Below are 16,406 nucleotides of genomic sequence, written 5' to 3'. Positions count from 1 at the left end.
CCACTCGCTCACTATCTGAACGCGCTCCCCTGCCACTGCGGAATAGGTGGCTATTGCGCTAGCCCTCACTCGTCGGCCTACCTCAACAATTGATATCTCCGATTCAAAAACGGCAATTCGAAATTTTGCCCAGGGGAATATTTCCCCGCAGGCTCTCAAAGTCCTTTTTCAAAATTCTCCCACCTCCCTCGCGGAGCCGATTTGGACTCCTGCCTATGTGGCGCTAGAAGGAAAGGAAGCGGCTAACCTTGCAGCTTGAGAGCTAACCAACTGAGCCGGGCCAAGCCGCACCCCTTCCCTGGAGCCCAATCCACCCGTGACAGCTTTCCAACTTTCCATGAAATCACTTGCCACTACCGCCTCTCTCACTGGCACTACCCTCCCACCCCATTGGTCACTCTCTATCATGGAAGAACGATACTGGTGCCTTCTCCAAACCAACACCCTCCACTGTCGCGCCAGATTAAACGCAATTTATCCATCTACATTTCCCTCTCCCCAATGTCCCGACTGTGGAGCCCACAAAACAGTTGCTCATATCATTTGGCAATGCTCTCACAACTGATTCCCTCTCATCTCTTACTTGTGGTGGCTCAGTGGCTCAGGCGTTCCTCTGCTGAACACGAGGGCACGGGTTCGATTCCCGGCTGCCGCGGCCGCTTTAAAGCAAAAACGCCCGTGTGTACGAGATTTCGGCGTACGTTAAAGATCCATCCCAGGCGATCAAAATTAATCTGGAGCCCTCCACTACAGTGCGCCTCACCGCCGGCGCGTTAAACCCCACAATCAATCCATCCATCCCTCTCATCTCTTGCATGGAACACTGGGAGGTGGCGTTAGGCAGCTCAGATCCTCAGGTCCAGCGAGGACTCGCGGAACAAGCAGCCAAGGTGACCGGCACCCTCCAAGTCCTGGTCCGCACTCGTCGTTGACCAAAACGATGCAGAATAAAGTTTGTTCTCTCTCGTGGAACTCGAAAACCTTTTGCTGTAAAGGTGTAATTGCATGTTCATAAGTGTGTGAAGCCTTTCCCCCTGCCTTTTCTTTTTTTTTTTTGTCATCACACCAGCCTTTAAGTTTGCCCACTAACCATTAGTAATGGTTTCTCTAAGTTGCCCTTCACAGCATCGTGTTGATATTTTTGCAGGAAATGCCTGCGCAAAGAAAAGAAACGTCGGGCAAGTATGACTTGACATTTAGTTAGGAGAGAAGCAGTTAGGGGTTGGAACTTGTTAACTCGCTGTATGCTATTGCGAGGAAAATACTGCACTGCCAAATACTACCTTGAAGCATGTTGATAAGCCTAATACGTAGCACACAATAGTGAACCAATGTAACAGCCCCTGCGCCATCCTAGAAACCTTGGCTGATGAGTTGCTACCACATTAAGCTATGTGAACAAGAGTAGGCGAGATAAAAAATGTTCTCTACGTTGGAAGGATTCTGTTGACCACTGCTTGTTGCGGCACCATTGATGGTACAGTAAAAGTTCGTTAATTCGAACTCGAAGGGGACCATAAAATTGTTCGAATTAAGCGGAGTTTGACTTAGTGAGCGGGCGCTAGAATGAATGGAAATCGCACCACACTGCGCGGGCAGAACACAAAGAAGCCACCTCTGGACTCGTTATCGCAGATTAGGCGTTACTATACGTTTGTGGCAGGTAATTTCATAAATAATGTTTCGTAAATAAGAATGGCATGCGCCGGAGCACTGGTGCCAGTGGGGCGGCACCCTCTGTAGAAGCGAAATAAGCTGTTGCAGGAGCGTAGTGCACACGCCACGCTGTTTTTGTTTCGTTGTTTTGCATCTCTATAAATTTCGTTTGGTTTGGATTTGCAACTCATCGTAATCACTCTGGGCCGCCTTCTTCTGCGAGGAGCGACGGAAACCAGGGTATCATGGTTCGAATTAACCGTTCTGGATACCGACGTATTCGAATTATCGGGAGTTTTCTCCCATTGAAATATACAGGGCTGTGCCGGGACAAGGGCGCGAGTTCGAATTAACTGGGAGTTTGAATTAACTGACTTCGAATTAACGACCTTTTACTGCATTACATTGAAAATACCCTGCAACAGTGCTGATAAAATCTAGCTTTCACTCTTTCCTTTGCCTCTGGAAGCACTGCAAAAGCTATAGTTATCGCGAGCACAGAGTGGCTCTAAATGTTTGCTCACCACAGAAGATAATGTCTTCCAATTTCTGCTTTGCTTTCGTTGCAATTTTTTGCAAAGTGGCTGTCGAATGTGTTCATTGCTGCGACTGGAAGGAAGCCAAGCATCGCTCGAATGCCATCATTCGAGCTCCCAAACAAAGCCAAGACTGGGAAAGAGAGAAAAATCTTTCGAGCAGGTTTATGATGGGCATAGAGCAGAAGTTTTTGGCTGAGCTTATTTGTGACCCCCTATCCCAAATATGGGGTGGTCTTGGCTGCACTGTTAGGGCACTTCAGGCTTGAAAAACGTTGACGAAAATGTTGCAGGGCTTTTTAAACAGCTGCTGGTGCAACAGCATTGATCTTTTTTAGGACACCTTATCACGTTGCCCAGAAAAGTGTCACTCCTGTACAGCAGCCACGGCGTCCTGTAGAGTCTGTTCACTGAGACAGGTTGACTGTCAAGCTGCCCAACTGCGGCCTTTATTACGCACTTTTTTTCAGGGGGTAAAAAGCTTAAAGACAGAGAGAGTGTTGCTACTACACTTGATATACTCAAAGATCAGAGGTAGAGAACTTCTAATGTCAGTAAAGGTGCCCTTTTGTTATATAAAAAAAAACGTTTAGCAGTACAGGCTAACATTCTGAAGTTTACTTGCACTCTGAACATCTGCGCCCTATAGACTGTTTGTGACCTAGGGAAGAAAGTCCCTGCGACGACCATCTAAGTGTAGCTTTGGTGTTAATGCTCATTTCAGAAGACACACCTTTATGTGTTTTACTGTTGCCATGCTTGAAAATGACCAAGGCAACACAGTACTGCTGTTAAAAAAGAACCCGATTATGCGTTCGTCTGAGAGATTGCCGCCAGTTTACGGTCACTTGTGTGGACACCACATTTTGCGTTCATCCATCTGCTAATGTCACTGGAAAGTGCAAATCCAGGCAAATTTGGTCCTGGATTGGATATAAAAAGAAAGCGTCGATCATAGCCAAGCCAAGTCCTGTCGAATCCCATTTTTAATGTTGTTTTGATAGGCGAGGCTGTCCCTTGGTCAGTTAAACAAAATTTGGTAGCATGGACAACAAGTTCTCGCTTGCCGACAAGCTGCCATCATTTATTATACGCCCCACACCGGCCAAAAATCCACGGCAAGCGCAATAAGTTTAGGCAAAGCACTAGTGATGAAGCTAATGAAGGTGATGGGGAAAGGTGAGGTCTTCAAGGGTGCAGCCCTCCTTCACCAACAAATCGTGAAGCAACAGCATGGGGCGGTGGTGACACTTCGCTTTTTCTTTTCTTTCCCAAGTAGTGGGAATGTTGTCATGGCCAAGTGATGGGAATCCTGCCGTGCTTTTTTCTATGCGACCCATCGCCATGGCAGCTGTTCGAGGCACCCGTCTGCAAAGACAAGGTCAAGGATTGCCAATAAGCCTATGAAGGAATCGCCAATAAGTCTATGGAGCATGAACTCTGGTTTCACTAAGGGAAGACACTGCTCTTAAAACAACTTCTTCTAATTTTTGAGTGAACTCTGTGAAACTTGTCAGTTTAGCTGCTTTTTTTTTCCACTGTTTTCGAATATGCCATTATTTTAAAGTCAATTAGTTACCAAGATAATTAGAGATAATTAGCCACTTTTTGAAGAAAAATAGACAAAACAGTGTTTGCCATAAAACTGTAACCTTTATATTTTCAATACTGTGAACCCTGGTGAGTGCCATAAGAGAATCGGTTTTTCAATGCACCGCTTGGAACTAATTTTACAGCTCATTGAACTTCGGTGTTTGAAATGGGCACTCAAAATGGTTCTTTACCACTGGTGCCACCAAAGTTTAATGAGACTTTTTTGCACAAGTTTTTAATTTTGAGATTTTGCCTGTAAAATTATCTTTCTACATTCAGCTACAACTTCGCAAAAGATAAAGGCAAAATTCCAACGAGAAGTTAGTAAAAACTTTATTTTATTCAGTCACAGCAGCTCGAGAAAATGCTACTTTTGTCACACATCAGCAGTTTTCGATTGTCTGTATCTCGAAAATGCCAATGTCACCCACCATTGCCGTTTGCTCGGAAAGGTAGAGTAAGCCTTCTTCTAGCTCATGGCACCTCCCGCGGTTTCGCATTACGGCCAAAAAAAATTTTAAAAATGCACGTTTTGGCGCCTGTTTCAAGCGTTTCTACCGGACCTTTAAAAAGTTTCAAAAGCGTTTTTCTCCATTTGCACTTTTCAGTACTGTTTACATTTTGTGCAACCCATTTCGAGTACTTCTAATGGTTCGATTTGGATGAAATTTTGCAAATGGCCTCTTCAAAGTGTGTAAAACGTGGATATCTATATGCATTTTAGGTTATACATTCTTCACAAATATTTAAAATGTTAACTTATAGTACCCAAAATGTATACTATTGCTGCTGTTTTGAAACTCTTTTACAAATATAGGAATTATCTGAATAAATTTTAAGTAGTTTTCCACATGCTACCTTACCTAAGCAGCAAAATGAGCTCTTGCAGGCTGCTCTAAGAAACATTTATAATATGAAAAAAAAGATGTGCACAAAAAGACCTATATTGTGCCCTTGAGGCCTGTCTCACACAAAAAGTAATAAAGCGACATAAAAACTAAGAACCTATTTGGAATCAGCATTAAAAACCCAATCTAGACCAACGTTTCATAACTAAGGTTTAATTTGAAGAAAAAGTGTTTTCGAGGAGCATCTCTCCGTAATTAAGGGGCCACAAATATGAATCTATCCATCTACAGGGTGGCACAACAATAATTGGAACACTTCAAACTTTTTTCCTGAACTTTTTTCCTGAGTGAACCACCGCTCTGGTCATGCTGAAACTTCACATGAAGGTCACATTTCGTGGTCTATTTTGTTTGACACCAGGAAAATTGACGGTACTTACCTGTTTATTCTGAAAATAAATAAAAATGATTTTCGCCTATGGGAAAATGGCAGCCGATTTGAATGGGCGAGCCAGTGCAAGGTAATCTTAGAACGGTGGCGCCACCTGGGGTACGCAGAGCGAAACGGATGATGGGGGGATTCACGCTCCTTCCACGGCAGGAAGAAGCCAAATGGGGTAGCAGACGATCAGGAAATGTGAAAGCAGGTGAGGAAACAAATTATTGGAAACAATGAACCATGGGAATACCTTATTGTGATTGGTATCAGCTGTTATGCAACTATTTGTGATCATCGTAAACTAGGGACGAGAGATTTTCTGATCGTCAGCTACCCCATTTGGCTCCTTCCCCATCATCCCCATCCCCATCCCCATGAATCCCCATCATCCGTTTCGCTCTGCATAGCCCAGGTGGCGCCACCGTTTCAATACCAGCTTGCACTGGCTCGCACATCCAAATTAGCGGCCATTTTCCCACAGGCGAAAATTGTTTTTATTTATTTTCAGAATAAACAAGTGAGTACCGTCATTGTTCCTGGTGTCAAACAAAATAGACCACAAAATGCGACCTTCTGTGTGAAGTATGAGCGCGACCAGAGCGGCGGTTAGCTCAGGAAAAAAGGTTAAAGTGTTCCAGTTATCGTCGTACGATCCTGCATACGCAGTGACCCACCTTGCCCTTCTTGGATTTGGGCTCCCCCTCGTCCCAGGAGCCCCAGTCGTCTGATTTCTTGTCCCGCTTGGCAGGAGGCGGGTCATCCGATTGTGACTGCCGCCGCTCCTTGCCGCCATTGTCTGTCGAACGGTGCTTGGCTTTGCTCGAACTGCTGTCAAACAGAGGGGTGTGTTAGGAGTGGAAGTCTTACCAGTTCATGACTGCCATAGAAACGAATCTTTGGGCAAATGTCTGACCCCGGTGCTTAAAGGAGCCATGAAGACAAAAGACAAGTTTGGTTCATTCAAAAGACGGCCTCGTTAGAATCATACTGACACCAGTTTTAGCGCAAACTTCGCTCAAATAAGCTATATAATTAAGAAAAAAGGAAATGTCCACGCGACCCACTCGCTCGTTTCCCGCAACAGAACATATGATGTCATACCATCCTGCTCTGCGATTGGTGGAGGCCAGCAAAAGCAAACGCAAATCAGGCAGAACTTATAAGCTTGCCAGACAAGCTATCTGCGCTTAAATTTAGGGCACATTCTTTTTATATCAGTAAGAAAGGTGGGAAAAACAGTGGAAGTTACGGAAGCGCACTTAAACATAGAAGTACCCAGGCACGCTGCTGTTGGTACTGCGCGCTCTGTGCTGTTTTAGCTGCACAGCAGTGTGGCGCGTTGGGGTTGTCTCAGACGACACTGGCCGATTCGCGTAAGCGACGCTGTCTTACATGGCCATATTTGTGGAGCGAACACCATGTTTCATGATACGATTATTTTCTACCTTAACATAAACAAGCCAGGTGCAAATGCGGTCAAAAACAAAGCAAAGGCAGAAAACGGCCTGCCGTGGTATTGTGGTGCCATCTAGGTTGACTAACGGAAACAGGGCTCTCCAGCACACATGATGTCATTGCAGATGTGAAGAAAACACATATGTGGCGGGAGAATCAAAATTTTAACTTAAAAATTGGATTAATTTCTGAGTGAAAAACGCGTCCTTTGCTTCCGGACAAGCTCTGGGGGCACTATAAAACAGGATATCTCTCAAATAAAACAAACTTGTATTTTGTCTGCATGGCCCCTTTAAGTGTCCCATTCAATGAAAAAGCACCGTCATTGCTGTTGTTGTGAAGATTACAAAAAGGCCACTGCTGCGAAAAGCAAACGGAAAAATTAATGCCGTTCCACTCAATGCGAAAGCTGTCGGAAGTGGAGAGCAGTGATTCGCCGCAATGGGCTGCAGCGCCGTTATCTGCTCACTGCTGCCACCCAATGCTTCCTAAATTTCCCGCCTTTGTAGTGCTCGCGCGCCCCCTGCCTGAAATTGTGCCAGCGGGAGTTCTGTTCTTTTTGCGCTTGCTTTAATTTCGCATGCTGGAGCTGTTTTGGGTCATTTCGGACGCTAATTTTTTTTTGCGCGGCTGAAGACTTTCTGCATCATTTCGAAGGCGACATTTTTTTTTCTTGCGTGGCTGGAGCCTTTCTGCGGCATTTCGAATGCGTCATTTTTTTCTTGCGCGGCTGGAGCCTTTCTACGTCATTTCGAACGCGCCTTTCTATCGGGGCCGCTTTTTTCGCTTACTATCGTAAAAACCAACCCAACGAGCACTCCTAACTAAATGAACATGGGGCTGTTGGTTATATGCACAGATTTTGTACCTGAAATTTTCTTTGCTATAAAACAACGGGGAGCTGTATGACAAGCGCCAGTGGTTGACGAGGTTGGAACGGTTATGACTATTTCAACTATAGTGGGTTTTCGAAGCCTCAGCATGACTCCCTAACCTCGGTACAGAAGGCTCTACTTGGGTCCGTTATCTCTCTGTGCCGCCTGATTCCGGCAGTCACATCGGCCATTAGCGAGCTGAGACGACAAGGTGAGCTCATAAAGTGCTCTGCACTTAAAACAAATGTGTGATCCGGTGGGATTCAAACCTGGGTCTGCACAGTAGTAGTGGAGAATGAAAGCTGTTGTCATTGTCGTTGTTGCTCCCTTGGCTGCACATACCCACTTGGGGGATTGGCCACGAATCGGGTGCTTTGAGGCATCATGTGCCCGCTTCGCAAAGTTCACAAAATGGACTGGAAACATAAAAGTTGTTATTATTATTATTTATTATTTACAAATACTGCAGGGTGTACTGCTGTCCTAGCAGTAGAGGGGTTATTGTAGTTGTGTTAGTAGCAATTTTTCAAAACAGTTAACATTAGTACACTGAACAATACACTCAGGTAGCGCATTTCTTTCTTCAGTGGGGGGGGGGGAAATATGACATTTGAAAACGCTTACTTCAGCCAAAGTAGGGGCGTACAATTTTGGAGTGATTGAATCTGGTTGATCTGAGTGGAGTGGGATGTATATACATGTCTCTGCATAAAGCAATTTTACTGTTATACAGAAAAAAAAATGTTAGCCTTGCAATCTGTCGACGCAGGTGAAGTGGTTCCGATTCCAGCTGCTCCAACACGTTTGTTACAGATGACGAGGATCGGTAGTCATACATTATAAATCTTGCTGCCAATCTTTGTATCCTCTCAACCCGGACATAGAAAGGGTCTCACACAATGGAGGGGTATTCGAGGACTGGTCTGATCCGAGTACGACAGGCTTCAAGTTTTGCCTTTTTTGACGACGTTCTCAATTACCGTCTCAAAAAGCATAGTTTCCTGAATGCTTTACTGCATATCTCGTGACACCCGAACATGATAGCGTGTGAGCAGAACAGGTGCACAGAAGCAGCGCAGAACCATCATTCTACGCAACGTGGCGTGTGCCACTCTGCTTGCTGACATACCTAATTTGTGCAGTAAGCCGAAGGAATGAAAGCGAAGAAACAAATTCAGAGCTGGCGTAGAAGAAAAGAAGCCAGCAAAACTATTTAACGCCAAAATACAAATAAACGAAAAAGAAGCAAATATGATGTTGCATTCAAGTTGTAAGTATCACCAGACAGCCTTCAAAGCACGTAAGCGGATTTACGTGCCTCGAGTAATTTTTGATCGGTGACATGGAGGGCAAACAGGGGAGGGAGCATGACACAAAAGTCCATCAGGGATATCAGCTGAAAAGTAATCAGCGCTGCAGCACATGATTGTGGAACCTGAAGGGGGTGCTGCAGAGTTGTATTCTCAGAACAGTTGATCTGCTTGAGTGGGAATGTCGCATGGAAGGTAACAAACGAACATTGTCCACCACTCTATTCAAGAACGGTCTAGAGCGTGTAGCCAGTGCTGCGGGCTTCTAAATGCTCGGCATTTACGCGGCCAACTCCCGGCAGTTTTCCGGTCGGTGTCTGGCATCCGTCCAGTGTATCAGGCTCAGCAGAGAGATACAGTGATGAAGGAAGAATAAATGCAAGCGATGGAGCTATTACAATTGCATGAGAAGTTTTGCGAAGTTCTCAAGCCAGTGGCGTCCAACGCATTATAGGTGCATCTGATATGGCCTTTCACACAACTCCTGGAGGCCACGTGACCGACCAAGAGGAACAGCTTACATCACCACCTTCACCGGTGGACATCGCTGGTTACACCTCAAACCTAACCTTTGCTAGCAAACTGTGTTTGCCACTACGCAACACTGGCACACCCCACAAATTACACGTAGTACACTCTACAAATGTCCAGGAAATGCATGACTGCCACCACTGACCTCTTTGCACGGGATGAGGATTCGGAGGAGGTGGAGGCCTTCCGCTTCCGACCCTCGGCGCGTTCTCGTAGCGCGGCAAGGGCGCGTCCCGTTCGTGTGTCGGTCCGGTACTCGCGCTGTGGCAGGGGCAGCACCGTCTTCTCGTAGAGTTGCACCAGGGCAGCCTTGTCCAGTTCTTCGAGCCTCGGGTGCCTCACATACCGCTGCCAACAGAATAAGGAAGCCAGTTGATACAAAGGCAACACTTGCACCCAGCAGTGCAGGCATGTGCACCAGGGCTGCACTGGGGCTGATATGAGCTAGCTGCAACGAGGGGCTGCTGAAATGAAATGCACTAAGTGTGTCGTCATGAGTCATGACCATCCCCAATCAAGTAATGTCCAGCGCAATAAGGATGCTGTTATAGAGCGATGTTATATTAACAAGAATGTTTGGAAACTATTTACTTAATCATTAGCCGTGTCAGAACACATACGCGGCAAGGAGTTGCAATTTTTGTTTTGAGGTGATTATGAAAACACTTCACGAGTTACAAGCACATTAAAAAGATGCTTCATGCTATAGAAGAGAGCATGCTTATTGTCTGCGGACCAATTTGCTCACACAAAAAGTGTGCAATCATAGAAACGGGCAACCAAATGTGAGAACAAGGAATGCGTGACGTGCGGCACACAAACTTTAATAGCCCAGAGAGGTGTCAAACACAAAAATAAAAGACAATAATAAATTTTAAAAAAAGCTTTTTCCTATAAGTTCGATGTAACCAGCAGCGACAACTGTTATGTACGTGTAACTGTACACAGAGCTGTTATAACGGGTTCACATCAGAACTGAAGCTGCCTAATATTTGGCCAGAGTATCAGAAATAGTACATCAAAAGAACTCAAAACATGGCCTGAACATTCATTTCAGAGTTTATTTTGTTGATGTGCCTAGGCGGTGTATGCAACCCGATTCTGTGTCCCTTAAAGACATTGCGGCCTCACTTTTTTATCAATTAACTTTTCTACACTTCTGTCTCCTTTCTTTTTTTGGACAGACTAGCACCAAAAACAATAACCCGTAAGATTCTGTACTCATGATTGTGGCGTTTTCTTTTTTTGCTTAGACGCCCCTGCGCCGTAAACACACCCATACTAATACTGCTTCTCTGTATTCGCTGTTTGAATATGACTTATGGCGCCACTTTCAACTACGTACCTTAAGCGCAAATAAATACACTGGGAACCACGCTGGAAACTGTGTGTGAGACGTAAGGCAGAACCACGTCACCTGCTAAGCGACTCAACTGAAACGTTATCGTCACGTAACAATGACCGACGATTTTGTTTCCCTGGAGTGCTCTCTGCGAGGTGTTACAAGCGGCATACGTACAGTGCATACACGCGCTCGGAACAACGTGTGATAAACACTCGGGCAGGAGCGCATCGAACAGATCGCATGAAAAATGAGCCTCAACGCAACTTCAAACTGATTATTGTCATTTAGTATACGACACAAAACTGGCACGTTTTAAGTAAAAATTCGATGAAAAGCGAGATCCACACAAAAACGACTACACCAACAGCTGCTGACCGATCGACTACACGTGCCCATCCACAGGCAACCAGAGCAAATTCTTCACTTTTGGATAAGCTCGACGTGCCGGGAAGGCGTCTTGATGAGACTGTAAAGAAATTATGGCGCAGGCGATTTCGTACTACCACACCACAGCTGGGCATTACGATCACTACAGCTGCACTTTACTTGGAACACTGGACACCGGAGGCCCGCACTGACGGCACACGCGATCGAGTACCTGGGACAAATTATCCCAGCACAGATTTACGTTGCCCGCAAAATAAAGAACGTAAACAACCTCTTTGAGTATTTTAACGATGGCTTTGGCGGACATAAGCTCGGGGTACAGTAGATCGGTGTCTTCGGACGAAACCGACGACGCGTTACCGGACGCCGCCATTGCAATTTTTTATGGATTGGATTGGATTGGATTGGAGTTGGGCGGTTGGGCCGTTGTTTTAGCGCTTCAGTCAACGTTTTTGGTTTCAGAGGTTCTTGTTCGACGTCAATGCGCCGTTCTCCTGGTCAGTTCATCTCGCATACTTCCAAGTAACCGCTCATTGTCGTCGCTACGTAAGTGCAGAATCCAATACTCGTCGTCATCTCCGTAAGAATTTCTTGGATTCGTAGTTGTGCGTAAATCATGTAAAGTTGAAATTCAAGGAGCGTCTTGTGTGGTGCCTCCCGTTGATTGTAACCTACGAAGTAGACGGGACCGTGAATGCCTCGGTTTTTAAATATACGTGGGTGATTTTAATCGCCGTGCTACATTTATTGTGCGCCTGGACAGCTGACTGTATGTAACGTAACCTGCAGGTTGATTAACCCCGGACAATTGTCCTGAGCACCACGCTGCGGGAGCAAGGTTCTGACGACCGGTTCGACCGCGTGCCATCATGCAATGTCGTCGTGTGATACAAATTGCATGAAGTGCTTCAAACGTTTCCGTGTGCCCGTGTAAGCTTCTGATAATGTTCAGTGGTGTTTTTTCCATATACGTGTAATACCGGCTAAGAATTGCATCTATATACGTTGAAAGCAGGCCTCTTTTCCTTTCAGTTGGGGTGGTTTCGTTTCTTGTACTGTCATGAATCGAGACGCGTCAGTGCTGCGGCGACGACGTTGGCGGTCGCAGTACATTTCGGGCCTGTCTGCACTCGTTCACATTCGTTCTAAGTGCGTCCTGTTGGTGTCAACGCGCTTTCGTTTAGAATTCGTGAACGAAAATTACTGTCGCGATGTTACCTAACTGTACATTTGGAAAAACGCTTGTCTAGGAACGCATTTACAGCGAGCAGTTAGGCCCCGCCATAGCCAGATGGCGCTAGCGCCGCATTCGCCATTACTGGCCTTTGCCAGTTCCAGTTTAAAATTCCGCCATAGGTTATGATCCAGATGGGGGGTCCGGATGTCCTGACCCCTCCCTTAATTTTTGAATTTGTACCCCCAAGGAGATGACCCGCCAGGTAATTGAAAAGGTCCAGTTGGGGATTTTTTTTCTTTTTATTGATCTTTTGATTTCCGAAATATCGGTAATAAACAGGGCTCTACTACTTCCCTCCCTTTCCTCCTATTCATCATCATCACCGATAGAAGCTGATCCCCCTCTCAGAAAAAGTCTGGATCCACCCTTGGTTACTACAGACCGCCTGAATTGCGTCGTGAGCGAAATGTGTTAGGCACAAAGGCACAATTGTGCAGTTGGGGCTCATGAATTGGTCACAGCGAAATAGAACAGAATGTTCGCGGAAGCACTAAAATGTAGAAAAACGTGAATTTCCCGGCGCACAGGATATTCACTCCCAACATTTCAGGTTAGTTTCTCAACAGGCTGGTGTGCCACACTTATTACACTAGGCAGATCAGATGAAGTGTGATAAAGCAACAAAAACACGTTAGCATTTATGGACTAAAACTGTCTCTCGGAGCATAGCTTGCGCCCTCTGAGAGCCTCACGTACAAAGGCCACTCTCGAGGACACCAGCATGTGTGAATCTTGCTAATGTTGAAGCAGTTCATTTTAACGTTACATTTGAAAGGGACCCTGCAACACTTTCGATAAGCGCTTCTACTCTTTCCTTCGCGTCTGGAGCCACTGCAAAAGCTATAGTTATTGTCAGTACGGAGCGGCACTGCGCTATTTGCTGGTTGCACCAGATACGCTTTCCATTTGTGCGTTGTTTTTGTGGCTTTTCTTTTAGTTTCTAAAAGCGTTCATTGCTGCAACTTAAGGAAAACTGGCCAACAGCCGCAACATGGCCCTGGGGACGCAATTCGAGCCGTCGAAGAACGCCAAGGCCCGGAAAGAGAGAAAAATCTTTTGAGCAAGTTTACAAGTTATCTGATGAGCATAGAGCAGTAATTTTTGGTTCAGGTACTTTGCGACCCCCTAATCTAAGTACTGGATGTGCTGGGTGACTACATTCTGCAAGCATTTAGGATTTTTAAAGAAGTTGAAAAAGTGTTGCAGGACCCCTTTAGCGTAGTCCGATGCAGCATTAGAACTGAAAGGTTGTCACTAAAGTGAAGCTCGTCACTTCAGCTCTTAGTAACTAAATCCAACTGGCGGCACACACGCTTGATTATCGCAGTGAAACCACTAATCCTGGAATAAATAAAAGTTGCAAAAAATAACAATCTGGCAAAAATTGCCATACAAACGGACAAGTCAAAATGAAAACTAGGATTACCAAAAAATTGTAATATTACAGATGCTGCTGGACCACTTATACAATGCATAATGTAAAAACGCAAAAGAAAAACTCTCACACAAGCTAGCCTTATGTGCCAGCTGAGGGAAAAAAAAATTCATGTGCTAACAAACGTGATACCTCGAATTGAGCATTTAGAAATTTTGCTGTACGTGGTTTTATTTTGCAGTTTGTGCACGAAAGCGTCATGCATATGTTAATTGCCGTGCATTTGCTATTTTTTCATCCACTGTATGTGCCATATCGCAGTTTTAATATGTGTGTTTGCATAGTCGCAAGCTAGCACTGAATGAACCAACAACAGACGATAACGTGGAATAAGTTTATACCAGGCTAACCGCGTCAGCGGTAGGCCAGCCGACAATTAACATCTAACACTGAAGCTTTTTCGTCGCACATCCAAATATGAAGGCGCTGTCAGGGATAAGCTTACAACTTCCACACCCTTGCAGGGTTATTTGTTTTACTGCTCTACATATTCATGATATCGTACATCCACAGCCAGCAATTTTAGCATAGGCAGGAAAGGAAAGCCTTCAAGATAAGCTTTAGAATGTTGCTAATACATATGTAATTGTGTTGTATACATGATGTTACAGCCCTTTTGCCTTTATTTTATTGCTCTAATGAAGGGAGTATGCAGTAATAAACGCTGGATGACATGCGTGAACAGGACATTAGGCAATGGACGCCAATCAAAACAGCTCTTAAACGACGTTTAAAGGAGATTTTTCGTGACTAAGTAATCCCTGCAGGTTGCAGACGCTACCCATAGTTGGACACCAATCCCCATTCGTAGCAACACCAGGAAAAAGTGTCAAATTCACCCATCAAACTGCACTGATGATTGGCGATACACATGGGCACTAGCAAAGGCCATGGGGAAGAACCCGTTCCAAAAGGCCAGTCATGGTGAATGATGTCATGCCGCCCAACGTAGCCATACCAAGGGCGCCGCGCTGTCTAAAACAATCGAGCGGCCTATTTTGGACTGCACGAGACATCTGGTGACAGCACGTGGTTTAAGGCCGGTATTATGTGAGCATGAGCGGTCCAGCGAACACGATTGTTGCATCTTTTCTCACTTTGCACTTCTCGTCGGCTTTGGCGCGTACTTTCGCCGTGCGAAGCGCTGGCTGCGATGCCTAGGCTGGGACACAAGAGATACTGAGGTGGGTTATCTCAATTGGCACGCAAGTTTTCCTGTCACCCGATTCATGGCACACTGTTCCCCAGTTTGTGGTGCAAAATGCTCAACTTTTGTAGGGGCTGTAACGAACTTCAGTTTGGCAGTTAACGATGTGCCGACTATTTGACCGCTCATGCTAATATTCAAAAATACCTTCAAAATTCTCCTTGTGTGCCTTCTTTCCTTTTAATATATCCCCCTGCTATCCCGTCTGGGAAATGGGCACCCATGGTGACATACCCGCTGCCACTGTTAGGCCTACTCCCGTATAGGCGGTATTCGTTGAAAAGTTTAGCGGTCAATTTCTTCGCTTGGCAACGCTGGAAACGGTCACAGACATGGCCGATGCGCCACAGACACAGCGCGGCTTGGGCCACTGCGGCCGCACACCGAAAAAAAAAAAAACACCGGCGTGCGTCATCTGCTCCGTTCCAATCCGATTCTAACTGGTGGCGTCAACAGAGATGTTATTAATCGCACTCACATTGAACTGGAGGCAATACTTTGCGAAGGTGAGGTAGAGTTTGTAACGTGAAACAGTCATGTGTTTCAGAGTCGTGCTTAGCATGGACAAGTACCGCCATCCCGCAGAGCCCGACGGAGCGAGTGACGGCGCACTCGCACGGTTGCATGGAGAAGAGGGGTGCCTGATCTGTGGGCCGTGTGCACAACGTCGCCTAGCAACAGACGCTTGTCCACAGATATGGCGGAGCACACTTGGTTGCCTGCATGCATTCCACGCCATTGAATACCGGCTATAGGTGTCTCTAAGACAGTTTGATGGATTCGCCAGCTCCACTTCCCTCATTCAGCTGAGTTCCACACTGAGTTCCACACTGGCAGTCTTATTCTGCAGCACCTCGAGTGATACCATTGTCATGACAACGGGATATTACCTGCGTTCCTCCTAAAAAGCATTGCTGTGCCCTGAATACAGCAGCGTGTGTGACCGCACTGCCAACCGCACCATTCTTGCAGTTGGAGCGTGGGCGTATGACTATGAGACGTGCTGTAATAAAGGGGCATCTTGACAAATAGCGCGCACAAATGGCGACAAGAAAGGACACAGGGACGGGCGCTTCTAACAACTGAATTTTCTTTTTAATTGAAAATACAAGAAAAAACGTTGCTCCAATTCATGCTGTGAAGGTGATTGGAAAGCAAAGCTTTAAATGACACCCACAACAATTGCCCAAGCGCCGTCACTTGAATTGTGATGCCTGGTGCGACGTCACTCGACGTCAAGCGTGGCTCTGCAAAGAGTGAAACCAGACATTCTGCCAGCCGTTACCTGGAATTCGCGAGGGCGGCATCCCGAACGCAGCAGCGTAGGACACTGCCGAGCTAGAGCGGCGGACACCGCCGCTCTAGCCCAGCAGTGCCTTACGCGAAAAGAAAACGGAGAGGAGCGTCTTTCGAAGGGTGAGACTGTGGAACGTAGCCATCCTGATGTGCTAGATCGGGACTAAACCACCGTGCGACACAAGCGCAGACACTGCAATAATTTAGCATGAAAGCTTAGTGATTCCCATTTATAGCGATTTAAACTAGTTTAGTA

At 45.9% G+C, this 16,406-nt stretch overlaps 2 protein-coding genes across 6 annotated transcripts in view; one reads left to right on the top strand and one right to left on the bottom strand.

Moving 5' to 3' along the window:
- Positions 1 to 3,248: 3,248 nt before the first annotated feature.
- On the bottom strand, positions 3,249 to 11,404 carry LOC144153920 (uncharacterized). Of its 3 annotated transcripts, none has more exons than XM_077685689.1 (4): positions 11,247 to 11,404; positions 9,389 to 9,591; positions 5,747 to 5,900; positions 3,249 to 3,560 (listed from the first exon to the last, which is right to left on the bottom strand). In XM_077685689.1, exons 1-4 carry the CDS (start codon positions 11,346 to 11,348, stop codon positions 3,483 to 3,485), a joined length of 537 nt encoding a protein of 178 aa, XP_077541815.1. In that variant the 5' UTR covers positions 11,349 to 11,404; the 3' UTR covers positions 3,249 to 3,482. The 3 variants fall into 3 exon arrangements, with proteins under 3 accessions (XP_077541815.1, XP_077541816.1, XP_077541817.1); XM_077685690.1 differs by having other exon boundaries at positions 5,747 to 5,897; XM_077685691.1 differs by lacking the exon at positions 11,247 to 11,404 and adding an exon at positions 10,964 to 11,114.
- LOC144153921 (glutathione S-transferase 3, mitochondrial-like) overlaps positions 11,380 to 16,406 on the top strand; it is a 28,280-nt gene continuing 23,253 nt past the window's right edge. Inside the window, exon 1 of one of the 3 annotated variants that reach the window (XM_077685692.1) lies at positions 11,380 to 11,521. The gene's annotated coding sequence lies outside the window, so the exon portion shown is untranslated. Of the gene's footprint in view, positions 11,556 to 16,406 lie in introns of all 3 variants that reach the window. The other 2 variants (XM_077685695.1, XM_077685693.1) reach the window with 2 other exon arrangements.

The sequence above is a fragment of the Haemaphysalis longicornis genome, unplaced genomic scaffold (assembly GCF_048455015.1).
Source record: "Haemaphysalis longicornis isolate Haplotype H1 unplaced genomic scaffold, Haemaphysalis longicornis Haplotype H1 scaffold_9, whole genome shotgun sequence".
In the NCBI taxonomy this organism is placed as follows: Eukaryota; Metazoa; Arthropoda; class Arachnida; order Ixodida; family Ixodidae; genus Haemaphysalis; species Haemaphysalis longicornis.
Note: the sequence above shows the minus strand (reverse complement) of the source record. Positions and strands in the feature narration are given on the sequence as shown.